The sequence below is a fragment of the Pseudoliparis swirei genome, chromosome 14 (assembly GCF_029220125.1).
Source record: "Pseudoliparis swirei isolate HS2019 ecotype Mariana Trench chromosome 14, NWPU_hadal_v1, whole genome shotgun sequence".
NCBI classification, from domain to species: Eukaryota; Metazoa; Chordata; class Actinopteri; order Perciformes; family Liparidae; genus Pseudoliparis; species Pseudoliparis swirei.
In genome coordinates this window covers 1,070,006-1,083,521 of record NC_079401.1, presented here as the reverse complement: position 1 = coordinate 1,083,521, position 13,516 = coordinate 1,070,006, and the positions used below count along the sequence as shown (strand labels likewise).

The 13,516-nt window shown below is 52.6% G+C and overlaps 1 protein-coding gene across 3 annotated transcripts in view; it reads left to right on the top strand.

Moving 5' to 3' along the window:
• The window catches only part of agap1 (ArfGAP with GTPase domain, ankyrin repeat and PH domain 1), a 75,737-nt gene that overhangs the window by 11,934 nt on the left and 50,287 nt on the right, over positions 1-13,516 (top strand). For all 3 annotated transcript variants that reach the window (XM_056431003.1, XM_056431000.1, XM_056431002.1), the window contains exons 2-3: positions 12,385-12,443; positions 12,543-12,630. In XM_056431003.1, coding sequence (XP_056286978.1) covers positions 12,385-12,443; positions 12,543-12,630 — 147 coding nt within the window. The remainder of the gene's footprint in view (positions 1-12,384; positions 12,444-12,542; positions 12,631-13,516) is intronic.

Here is a 13,516-nt window from a genome sequence, read left to right as displayed (position 1 = left end):
GACCGGATGGAGAGCGCGGCGCCCCCCAGGAGGACCGTGTACCGGATCTCCCTCACCTTGGTGAAGAGGGAGAGTCTGGAGGGGGGGGCCCAGGACCCCAAGGGGGGCCGGCAGGGAGTCCTGCTGGAGGAGGTGCAGGAGGAGGTGCAGGCGTCCCACGGCTACATCAGGAACTTCAGGACCTTCAGCACAGGGCAGCTGGAGCTGGGGAGGAAGCTGCTCCTGCAGAAGGAGGAGAAGGAGACGCGGGAGAAGGAGGCGTGGGAGAAGGAGGCGCGGGAGAAGGAGCTGCGGGAGAAGGAGGCGTGGGAGAAGGAGGCGCGGGAGAACGAGACGTGGGAGAAGGAGGCGCGGGAGAAGAAGGCGCGGGAGAAGGAGGCGTGGGAGAAGGAGGCGTGGGAGAAGGAGGCGCGGGAGAAGGAGGTGCGGGAGAAGGAGGCGCGGGAGAAGGAGGCGCGGGAGAAGGAGGTGCGGGAGAAGGAGGCGTGGGAGAAGGAGGCAGCAGGAGTGGATCCGGTGAAGAGGAGGCTCCTGAAAGCCCGGAGCGTGGAGGAGAGGAGCTCACCTCCTCAGACCTCCTCCCCTGAGGCTCCGCCCCCTAAGCGTGCAGCCGGCCTCCTGCGCCGTAGCTTCAGGCACCGGCCCGGCGGCGAGCCCCCCCCCTCCGCCCCCCCCACCAAGAGCCGGACCCTGGAGGCCGGCGCCGTGCTGAACACGACGGGCTCCACGGCGGAGCTGAGAGGGGGCGGAGCCAAGAGCCGCACGCTGGACAACAGCGACCTCACGCGGCCAGCGGCAGAAAGGGGCGTGGTCCCGCTGAGGGGCGGGGCCGGGGAGCGGCGTCTGGTCCGTTTCTTCAGCGGGATCTTCTCCAGGAGGGATGGCGCCGCCTCGCCGTCGGGAAGCCCCGCCTCCGACCGGCCCAGCAGAGCGAAGGCGGAGCTTAGCACGGGGGGCGTGAACGGAGGAAGAGCTGAAGGTAACTGTGACCTCGTCATGTGACCTCGTCATGTGACCTCATCATGTGACCTCTCGTCATGTGACCTCGTCATGTGACCTCTCGTCATGTGACCTCTCGCCATGTGACCTCTCGCCATGTGACCTCTCGTCATGTGACCTCTCGTCATGTGACCTCACGTCATGTGACCTCGTCATGTGACCTCTCGTCATGTGACTTCTCGTCCTGTGACCTCTCGTCATGTGACCTCTCGTCATGTGACCTCGTCATGTGACCTCTCGTCACGTGACCTCTCGTCACGTGACCTCGTCATGTGACCTCGCATTATGTGACCTCGTCATGTGACCTCTCGTCATGTGACCTCGTGACCTTTCTGTCCTTCTCTCGCGGCCGTTCGATGCCCCCCGACCTTGTGTTGAGCTTCTGTTTGTTGACAGCAGGGTGTTGTTTATCTTTCATTACTTTAAATACTTTCACACAGAGTACAAAGTACTTCAAGTACAAAGTACAAAGTACTTGAAGTACTTTTCCAGAGACGAGAGGTTTGAAGTTTCTTATCTCTGAGCTTCCTGTTTCCATGGAAATATGAGACAGGAAGTCACACACAGAGTACTTCATTAAGTACTAGTACACAGAGTACTTCATTAAGTACTAGTACACATAGAGCACTTCATTAAGTACTAGTACACAGAGTACTTCATTAAGTACTAGTACACAGAGTACTTCATTTAGTACTAGTACACAGAGCACTTCATGAAGTACTAGTACACAGAGTACTTCATTTAGTACTAGTACACAGAGTACTTCATTTAGCATTACACAGAGCACTTCATTAAGTACTAGCACAGAGTACTATTGCCACTATAGAGCACTTCATTAAGCAATTAGCACACAGAGCACTTCATTAGTACCAGCACACAGAGTACTTCATTTAGCACTAGTACACATAGAGCACTCATTAGCACTAGCACACAGAGTACTTCATTAAGTACTAGTACACAGAGTACTTCATCACACCTAGCACACAGAGCACTTCATTAAGCTAGCACACAGAGTACTCATTTAAAACTAGCACAGAGCACTTCATTACAATCAGCACACAGAGTACTCCATTTAGCACCAGCACACACAGAGCACTTCATTTAGCACTAGCACACAGAGCACTCATTAGTACTAGCACACAGAGAGCACTCATTTAGCACTAGCACACAGAGTACTCATTAAGCACCAGTACACACAGAGCACTCCATTAAGCACCAGCACACAGAGTACTCATTAAGCACTAGCACAGAGAGCACTCATTAAGCAATTAGCACATAGAGCACTTCCAGCACTAGCACACAGAGTACTCATAGCACTAGCACACACAGAGCACTCATCCAGCACACAGAGAGCACTCATTAGCACCAGCACACAGAGTAGCACTTACACCAGCACACAGAGCACCCATTACAGCACAGAGCACACAGAGCACTTCATTGCTAATTAGCACACAGAGCACTATCCACCAGCACACACAGAGCACTCATTAAGCACCAGCACACAGAGCACTTCATTGCTAGGTACACAGAGTTATCCATCACATTAGCACACAGAGTAACTCTCAAGTACTAGTAACACAGAGTACTTCATTACAATAGCACACAGAGAGCACTCAGTACTACCAGCACATAGAGAATCATTAAGTACTAGTACATAGAGTAATTATTGCCTAGTACACAAGAGTACTCCATAAAGTACCATGTACCTCTGAGATGTAGTATCAAAGTATACTCCAGATGTGTTTATATATTCTGTAAGAACACAAACAATGTGTACTTTAGTAAAGTACTCCATGTACCTCTGAGATGTAGTATAAAGTACTCCATGTACCTCTGAGATGTAGTATAAAGTACTCTATGTACCTCTGAGATGTAGTATAAAGTACTCCATGTACCTCTGAGATGTAGTATAAAGTACTCCATGTACCTCTGAGATGTAGTATAAAGTACCCATGTACCTCTGAGATGTAGTATAAAGCACTCTATGTACCTCTGAGATGTAGTATAAAGTACCCATGTACCTCTGAGATGTAGTATAAAGCACTCTATGTACCTCTGAGATGTAGTATAAAGCACCCATACCTCTGAGATGTAGTATAAAGTACTCCATGTACCTCTGAGATGTAGTATAAAGTACTCCATGTACCTCTGAGATGTAGTATAAAGTACTCTATGTACCTCTGAGATGTAGTATAAAGTACTCCATGTACCTCTGAGATGTAGTATAAAGTACTCCATGTACCTCTGAGATGTAGTATAAAGTACTCCATGTACCTCTGAGATGTAGTATAAAGTACTCCATGTACCTCTGAGATGTAGTATAAAGTACTCTATGTACCTCTGAGATGTAGTATAAAGTACTCCATGTACCTCTGAGATGTAGTATAAAGTACTCCATGTACCTCTGAGATGTAGTATAAAGTACTCCATGTACCTCTGAGATGTAGTATAAAGTACTCCATGTACCTCTGAGATGTAGTATAAAGTACTCCATGTACCTCTGAGATGTAGTATAAAGTACTCCATGTACCTCTGAGATGTAGTATAAAGTACTCCATGTACCTCTGAGATGTAGTATAAAGTACACTGTACCTCTGAGATGTAGTATAAAGTACTCCATGTACCTCTGAGATGTAGTATAAAGTACTCCATGTACCTCTGAGATGTAGTATAAAGTACTCCATGTACCTCTGAGATGTAGTATAGCACCATGTACCTCTGAGATGTAGTGAAAGTAACATGACAGTACAGTATTGATGTTTAAGTACCTCTGAGATGTCCTAGTACTTCTCTGTACTGAGAGTATAAAGTACTCCATGTACTGGTCTGGAGTACTGGGAGTATCCAGTCTGGAGTACTGGTCTGGAGTACTGGTCCAGGTCTGGAGTACTGGTCTGGAGTACTGGTCTGGAGTACTGGTCTGGAGTACTGGTCTGGAGTACTGGTCTGGAGGACTGGTCTGGAGTACTGGTCTGGAGTACTGGTCTGGAGGACTGGTCTGGAGTACTGGTCTGGAGTACTGGTCCAGGTCTGGAGTACTGGTCTGGAGTACTGGTCTGGAGGACTGGTCCAGGTCTGGAGTACTGGTCTGGAGTACTGGTCTGGAGTACTGGTCTGGAGGACTGGTCTGGAGTACTGGTCTGGAGTACTGGTCTGGAGGACTGGTCTGGAGTACTGGTCTGGAGGACAGGTCTGGAGTACTGGTCTGGAGTACTGGTCTGGAGGACTGGTCTGGAGTACTGGTCTGGAGTACTGGTCTGGAGGACTGGTCTGGAGGACTGGTCTGGAGTACTGGTCTGGAGGACTGGTCTGGAGGACTGGTCTGGAGTACTGGTCTGGAGGACTGGTCTGGAGTACTGGTCTGGAGGACTGGTCTGGAGGACTGGTCTGGAGTACTGGTCTGGAGGACTGGTCTGGAGGACTGGTCTTCTGAGGACTGGTCTGAGTACTGGTCTGAGGACTGGTCTGGAGGACTGGTCTGGGAGTACTGGTCTGAGGACTGGTCTGGAGGACTGGTCTGAGTACTGGTCTGGAGGACTGGTCAGTACTGGTCTGGAGGACTGGTCTGGAGGACTGGTCTGGAGTACTGGTCTGGAGGACTGGTCTGGAGTACTGGTCTGGAGGACTGGTCTGGAGGACTGGTCTGGAGGACTGGTCTGGAGTACTGGTCTGGAGGACTGGTCTGGAGGACTGGTCTGGAGTACTGGTCTGGAGGACTGGTCTGGAGGACTGGTCTGGAGTACTGGTCTGTGTCTGGAGGACTGGTCTGGAGGACTGGTCTGGAGTACTGGTCTGAGGCTGAGGACTGGTCTGGAGTACTGGTCTGAGGACTGGTCTGGAGGACTGGTCTGGAGTACTGGTCTGGACTGGTCTGGAGGACTGGTCTGGAGGACTGGTCTGGAGTACTGGTCTGGAGGACTGGTCTGGAGTACTGGTCTGGAGGACTGGTCTGGAGGACTGGTCTGGAGTACTGGTCTGGAGGACTGGTCTGGAGTACTGGTCTGGAGGACTGGTCCAGGTCTGGAGTACTGGTCTGGAGGACTGGTCTGGAGTACTGGTCTGGAGGACTGGTCTGGAGGACTGGTCTGGAGTACTGGTCTGGAGGACTGGTCTGGAGGACTGGTCTGGAGTACTGGTCTGGAGTACTGGTCTGGAGGACTGGTCTGGAGGACTGGTCTGGAGTACTGGTCTGGAGGACTGGTCTGGAGTACTGGTCTGGAGGACTGGTCTGGAGTACTGGTCTGGAGTACTGGTCTGGAGGACTGGTCTGGAGGACTCTGGTACTTCAGGTACATTGTTGGTAGTTTTCAGGCAGCAGCGACATTCCTGGGATTCCTGACAGGTGGAGAGAGCTGCTGATGCATGCTGGGAAAGATGACCCTGCTGCTGATGCATGCTGGGAAATATGACCCTGCTGCTGATGCATGCTGGGAAATATGACCCTGCTGCTGATGCATGCTGGGAAAGATGACCCTGCTGCTGATGCATGCTGGGAAATATGACCCTGCTGCTGATGCATGCTGGGAAAGATGACCTCAGTGTTGTTTCCTGGTTTACCTTCATCTCTACAATCAGCTGGTTAATTGTGTGTGTGTGTGTGTGTGTGTGTGTGTGTGTGTGTGTGTGTGTGTGTGTGTGTGTGTGTGTGTGTGTGTGTGTGTGTGTGTGTGTGTGTGTTTTGACACGCATGCATTACTTCTGCATGACTGAGGATATAGGTCAAACCCCCCCACTCTCACACACACACACACACACACACACCGCCCTGAATACACACACAAACACACAGAGACACACACAGAGACACACAGAGACACACACACAGAGACACACAGAGACACACACAGAGACACACACAGAGACACACACACAGAGACACACACAGTGGGGTATGATGGGGAGAATATCGTGTTAAGAGAAAAGGAGACGGAGGGATGACCTCCTCTCCTCCTTCTGCTCCTATTTCTTTGCCACTCTCCTCATTCCCTCACATCCTCTCTTCCTTCCCTCCTCCATCCAGGATACTCCCCCACCCTCCTCCTCCCCTCCATCACTCCCCCCCCCAATACTCCCTCCTCACCCCTCCCTCCATCACTCCCCCTCCCTCCCCTCCATCACTCCCCCCAATACCCCTCCCCTCCATCACTCCCCCAATACTCCTCCCCTCCATCACCCCCTACTCCTCCCACCCTCCATCACCCCCCAATACTCCCTCCCTCCATCACCCCCACTCCTCCATCACTCCCTCCATACTACCTCCAATCCCCTCCCTCACCATCACCCCCATACTCCCTCCCTCCATCACTCCCCCAATACTCCCCTCCTCCTCCCCCCAATACTCCCTCCCCCTCCATCACCCCCCCCCCCAATACTCCCTCCCCCTCCCCTCCATCACTCCCCCAATACTCCCTCCCTCACCCCTCCATCACTCCCCCAATACTCCCCCTCACCCTCCATCACCCCCCCAATACTCCCTCCCTCACCCTCCATCACTCCCCCAATACTCCCCTCACCCCTCCATCACCCAATACTCCCTCCCTCACCCCATCACTCCCCCAATCTCCCTCCCTCTCCATCACCCCAATACTCCCTCCCTCACCCTCCATCACTCCCCCAATACTCCCTCCTCACCTCCATCACTCCAATACTCCCCTCCCTCACCCCTCCATCACTCCCCCCAATACTCCCTCCTCACCCCTCCATCACTCCCCAATACTCCTCCCTCACCCTCCATCACTCCCCCAATACTCCCTCCTCACCCCTCCATCACTCCCCAATACTCCTCCTCACCCCTCCATCACTCCCCCAATACTCCCTCCCTCACCCTCCATCACCCCCAATACTCCTCCCTCACCCCCATCTCCCCCAATACTCCCTCCTCACCCTCCATCACCCCCCAATACTCCTCCCTCACCCTCCATCACTCCCCCCAATACTCCCTCCCTCACCCCTCCATCACTCCCCCCAATCTCACCCTCCATCACTCCCCCCAATCCATCACTCCCCCCAATACTCCCTCCCTCACCCTCCATCACTCCCCCAATACTCCCTCCCTCACCCCTCCATCACCCCCCAATACTCCCTCCATCTCCCCCTCCATACCCCTCCCTCCCCCTCCATCACTCCCCCCCCCAATACTCCCTCCCCCTCACCCCTCCATCACTCCCCCCCCAATACTCCCTCCCCCTCACCCCTCCATCACTCCCCCCCCCTTACATAAGGCTCAAATCCATCGGAGGCCGGGTGACACTCACTGAACCCTTTGATGCACACCCGGTTCTACCAGACAGTATTATGATGTAAGCAGACACACACTCACTCACTCACTCACTCACACAGACACACACTCACACACACACTCACTCACACACACACACACACACACTCACACACACACACACACTCACTCACACACACACACCTCTGTTACTGACACTGTCATTCTGATAAGCTCTCTGATTAAAACGAGCGGCTCTGGAGGGTGAGAGTGTGTAGTGTGTGTGTGAGAGTGTGTAGTGTGTGTGTGTGTGTGAGAGTGTGTGTAGTGTGTAGCTTGTGGTAGTTTGTGTGTTTCATGATCTGTTTCTGTTGTGTTTTTATGCGCCTGTCTCTTTAAGAACCTCCTCCGGAGAGAACTCTGCTCTGATTGGTCGAGATAATTATTTCTTAAATTACTCTTTTTATTTATTCAAGAAGAATTTAATAAAAACACAGAAATGAGTTTCAGTCACGAGTTTCTACTCAAACACCTGAATGTGTGTTCAACAGGTGTGTGTCTGTGTGTGTGTCTGTGTGTGTGTGAGTATGATGATGAAGATGATGTTTTCCTCCCTGAGTGGTTCCTCCTCTTCTCCTCCATCTGTTCTCCTGTCCCGTCGCACCTGTATCTCCTCCTCTTCCTCCTCCTCCTGAAAACAGGAAGCAGCTGGATCAACATCCTGTCTGGCGGAAGCCTCCACAATGTTCCTCTGTCTCCACCAGCCAATAGGAACGCTTCTTTATCTGGGTTCTTTCCAGAGAGATAGCACACACACACACACACACACACACATATACTAGTGTGTGTATCTATATATATATAGATACACACACACACACACACACACACACATATACTAGTGTGTGTATCTATATATATATACACACACACACACACACACACACACACACATATACTAGTGTGTGTATCTATATATATATATACACACACACACGCACACACACACACACACACATATACTAGTGTGTGTATCTATATATATATATACACACACACACGCACACACATATACGAGTGTGTGTATCTATATATATATAGACACACACACACACACACACACATATACTAGTGTGTGTATCTATATATATATAGATACACACACACACGCACACACACACACATATACTAGTGTGTGTATGTATATATATATATACACACACACACGCACACACATATACGAGTGTGTGTATCTATAGATACACACACACACACACACACATATACTAGTGTGTGTATCTATATATATATAGATACACACACACACGCACACACACACACACACATATACTAGTGTGTGTATCTATATATATATAGATACACACACACACACACACACACACATATACTAGTGTGTGTATCTATATAAATACACACACACACATACGAGTGTGTGTATATAATATATATATACACACACTCACACACACCAGTATGTTGCAGGACTTTTCATATAAACATTACTCATAATTGAAGCAGACATGCGTGACTCAGTGTGCGTGTGCTCCTAAAGGCCCCTAAAGGCTCCTGAAGGCCCCTGAAGGCCCTGAAGGCCTCTGAAGGCAACTAAAGGCTCCTGAAGGCCTCTGAAGGCAACTAAAGGCCCCTGAAGGCCTCTGAAGACCCCTGAAGGCAACTAAAGGCCCCTGAAGGCCTCTGAAGGCAACTAAAGGCCCTGAAGGCCCCTAAAGACCCTGAAGGCCCCTAAAGGCAACTAAAGGCCCCTAAAGGCCCCTGAAGGCCCCTGAAGGCAACTAAAGGCCCTGAAGGCCTCCGAAGGCCCCTGAAGGCAACTAAAGGCCCTGAAGGCAACTAAAGGCCCCTGAAGGCAACTAAAGGCCCCTAAAGGCCCTGAAGGCCTCTGAAGGCAACTAAAGGCCCTGAAGGCAACTAAAAGCCCCTAAAGGCTCCTGAAGGCAACTAAAGGCCCCTAAAGGCTCCTGAAGGCCTCCGAAGGCCCCTGAAGGCAACTAAAGGCCCCTAAAGGCCCTGAAGGCAACTAAAGGGCCCTGAAGGCCTCCGAAGGCCCCTGAAGGCAACCAAAGGCCCCTAAAGGCCCTGAAGGCCTCTGAAGGCCCCTGAAGGCAACTAAAGGCCCCTAAAGGCCCTGAAGGCAACTAAAGGCTCCTAATGGCCTCTGAAGGCAACTAAAGGCTCCTGAAGGCCTCTAAAGGCTCCTGAAGGCAACTAAAGGCTCCTGAAGGCCTCTAAAGGCTCCTGAAGGCCCTGAATGCAACTAAAGGCTCATGAAGGCCCTGAAGGCCTCTGAAAGCCCCTGAAGGCCTCTAAAGGCTCCTGAAGGCAACTAAAGGCCCCTAAAGGCCTCTAAAAGCCCCTGAAGGCAACTAAAGGCTCCTGAAGGCCTCTAAAGGCTCCTGAAGGCCCTGAAGGCAACTAAAGGCCCCTAAAGGCCTCTGAAGGCAACTAAAGGCTCCTGAAGGCCCTGAAGGCCTCTGAAAGCCCCTGAAGGCAACTAAAGGCTCCTGAAGGCCTCTGAAGGCAACTAAAGGCTCCCGAAGGCCCTGAAGGCCCCTGAAGGCAACTAAAGGCTCCTGAAGGCTCCTGAAGGCCCCTAAAGGCTCCTGAAGGCCTCTGAAAGCCCCTGAAGGCAACTAAAGGCTCCTGAAGGCAACTAAAGGCCTGAGGCCCTGAAGGCAACTAAAGGCTCCTGAAGGCCCTGAAAGGCCCCTGAAGGCCCCTGAAGGCAACTAAAGGCTCCTGAAGGCCTCTAAAGGCTCCTGAAGGCCCCTAAAGGCTCCTGAAGGCCTCTGAAAGCCCCTGAAGGCAACTAAAGGCTCCTGAAGGCAACTAAAGGCCCCTGAAGGCAACTAAAGGCCCCTGAAGGCAACTAAAGGCCCCTAAAGGCTCCTGAAGGCCTCTGAAAGCCCCTGAAGGCAACTAAAGGCTCCTGAAGGCCCTGAAGGCAACTAAAGGCCCCTAAAGGCTCCTGAAGGCCTCTGAAGGCAACTAAAGGCCCCTAAAGGCTCCCGAAGGCAACTAAAGGCTCCTGAAGGCCTCTGAAGGCAACTAAAGGCCCCTGAAGGCAACTAAAGGCTCCTGAAGGCCTCTGAAAGACCATGAAGACAACTAAAGGCTCCTGAAGGCCCTGAAGGCCTCTGAAGGCAACTAAAGGCCCCTAAAGGCCTCTGAAGGCAACTAAAGGCCCCTGAAGGCAACTAAATGCCCCTAAAGGCTCCCGAAGGCCCTGAAGGCCCCTAAAGGCTCCTGAAGGCCTCCGAAGGCCCCTGAAGGCAACTAAAGGCCCCTAAAGGCTCCTGAAGGCCATGAAGGCCCCTGAAGGCAACTAAAGGCTCCTGAAGGCCCCTGAAGGCACCGCAGGCTGACGGCTGCTCTTCTCTGAAGGCAACTAAAGGCCCTGAAGGCCCCTAAAGACCCTGAAGGCCCCTAAAGGCAACTAAAGGCCCCTAAAGGCCCTGAAGGCCCCTGAAGGCAACTAAAGGCCCTGAAGGCCTCCGAAGGCCCCTGAAGGCAACTAAAGGCCCTGAAGGCCTCTGAAGGCAACTAAAGGCCCCTGAAGGCAACTAAAGGCCCCTAAAGGCCCTGAAGGCCTCTGAAGGCAACTAAAGGCCCTGAAGGCAACTAAAAGCCCCTAAAGGCTCCTGAAGGCAACTAAAGGCCCCTAAAGGCTCCTGAAGGCCTCCGAAGGCCCCTGAAGGCAACTAAAGGCCCCTAAAGGCCCTGAAGGCAACTAAAGGGCCCTGAAGGCCCCTGAAGGCAACCAAAGGCCCCTAAAGGCCCTGAAGGCCTCTGAAGGCCCCTGAAGGCAACTAAAGGCCCCTAAAGGCCCTGAAGGCAACTAAAGGCTCCTAATGGCCTCTGAAGGCAACTAAAGGCTCCTGAAGGCCTCTAAAGGCTCCTGAAGGCAACTAAAGGCTCCTGAAGGCCTCTAAAGGCTCCTGAAGGCCCTGAATGCAACTAAAGGCTCATGAAGGCCCTGAAGGCCTCTGAAAGCCCCTGAAGGCCTCTAAAGGCTCCTGAAGGCAACTAAAGGCCCCTAAAGGCCTCTAAAAGCCCCTGAAGGCAACTAAAGGCTCCTGAAGGCCTCTAAAGGCTCCTGAAGGCAACTAAAGGCCCCTAAAGGCCTCTGAAGGCAACTAAAGGCTCCTGAAGGCCCTGAAGGCCTCTGAAAGCCCCTGAAGGCAACTAAAGGCTCCTGAAGGCCTCTGAAGGCAACTAAAGGCTCCCGAAGGCCCTGAAGGCCCCTGAAGGCAACTAAAGGCTCCTGAAGGCCTCTAAAGGCTCCTGAAGGCCCCTAAAGGCTCCTGAAGGCCTCTGAAAGCCCCTGAAGGCAACTAAAGGCTCCTGAAGGCAACTAAAGGCCCCTGAAGGCAACTAAAGGCCCCTAAAGGCTCCTGAAGGCCTCTGAAAGCCCCTGAAGGCAACTAAAGGCTCCTGAAGGCAACTAAAGGCTCCCGAAGGCCCTGAAGGCCCCTGAAGGCAACTAAAGGCTCCTGAAGGCCTCTAAAGGCTCCTGAAGGCTCCTGAAGGCCTCTGAAAGCCCCTGAAGGCAACTAAAGGCTCCTGAAGGCAACTAAAGGCCCCTGAAGGCCCCTGAAGGCAACTAAAGGCCCCTAAAGGCTCCTGAAGGTCTCTGAAAGCCCCTGAAGGCAACTAAAGGCTCCTGAAGGCCCTGAAGGCAACTAAAGGCCCCTAAAGGCTCCTGAAGGCCTCTGAAGGCAACTAAAGGCCCCTAAAGGCTCCCGAAGGCAACTAAAGGCCCCTAAAGGCTCCTGAAGGCCTCTGAAGGCAACTAAAGGCCCCTGAAGGCAACTAAAGGCCCCTAAAGGCTCCTGAAGGCCTCTGAAAGACCATGAAGACAACTAAAGGCTCCTGAAGGCCCTGAAGGCCTCTGAAGGCAACTAAAGGCCCCTAAAGGCCTCTGAAGGCAACTAAAGGCCCCTGAAGGCAACTAAATGCCCCTAAAGGCTCCCGAAGGCCCTGAAGGCCTCCGAAGGCCCCTAAAGGCTCCTGAAGGCCTCCGAAGGCCCCTGAAGGCAACTAAAGGCCCCTAAAGGCTCCTGAAGGCCATGAAGGCAACTAAAGGCTCCTGAAGGCACCGCAGGCTGACGGCTGCTCTTCTCTTCCAGATGCGTTCGTGAACAGTCAGGAGTGGACGCTGAGCCGCACGGTGCCAGAGCTCAAAGTGGTAAGTTCAGGGACCCGGTTACAACCAGTTTCCCCTCGTTCATGTTCTCTAAACAAAGTGTTATATATACACACCTCTCTAATCTGACTCTTCCCCCAGGGCATTGTGGGTAATCTGGCCAGCGGTAAATCGGCGCTCGTCCACAGATATCTGACGGGGACGTACGTCCAGGAGGAGTCGCCTGAAGGTAAGAGGAGAGGAGGAGGAGAGGAGGAGAGAGAGAGAGGAGAGAGAGAAAGAGGAGAGAGAGAGGGTGGAGAGGAGTCAGAGGAGAGAGAGAGAGAGCAGGAGGAGGAGAGATGTGGAGGAGGAGAGGAGAGAGAGAGAGAGGAGAGAGAGCAGGAGGAGGAGAGGAGGAGAGATGTGGAGGAGGAGAGAGAGAGCAGGAGGAGGAGAGAGAGGAGAGAGAGGAGGAGGAGAGAGAGAGAGAGAGAGGAGGAGAGAGGAGGAGAGAGAGAGAGAGAGAGGAGCAGCATGGAGGGGGAGAGGAGGAGAGAGAGAGAGCAGGAGGAGGAGAGGAGGAGAGAGAGAGAGCAGGAGGAGGAGAGGAGAGAGAGAGAGGGTGGAGAGAGAGCATGAGGAGGAGAGAGAGAGGGGGAGAGAGAGAGAGAGAGAGGAGAGAGAGGAGGAGAGGAGAAGAGAGAGGAGAGAGAGGAGGAGAGAGAGGAGGAGAGAGAGAGGAGGAGGAGGAGGAGGAGAGAGAGAAAGAGAGAGCAGGAGGAGGAGAGAGAGAGAGCAGGAGGAGGAGAGGAGGAGAGAGAGCAGGAGGAGGAGAGGAGAGAGAGAGCAGGAGGAGGAGAGGAGAGAGAGAGGAGAGAGAGAGAGAGATCAGGAGGAGGAGAGAGTCAGAGGAGAGAGAGAGAGAGAGCAGGAGGAGGAGAGGAGGAGAGATGTGGAGGAGGAGAGGAGTCAGAGGAGAGAGAGCAGGAGGAGGAGAGGAGGAGAGATGTGGAGGAGGAGAGGAGTCAGAGGAGAGAGAGAGAGCAGGAGGAGGAGAGGAGTCACGCTATTCATCTATATTTAACTGCTTAAAACTCTTTTGATGTCAGCTGGTTTAATTCATGTATACATTT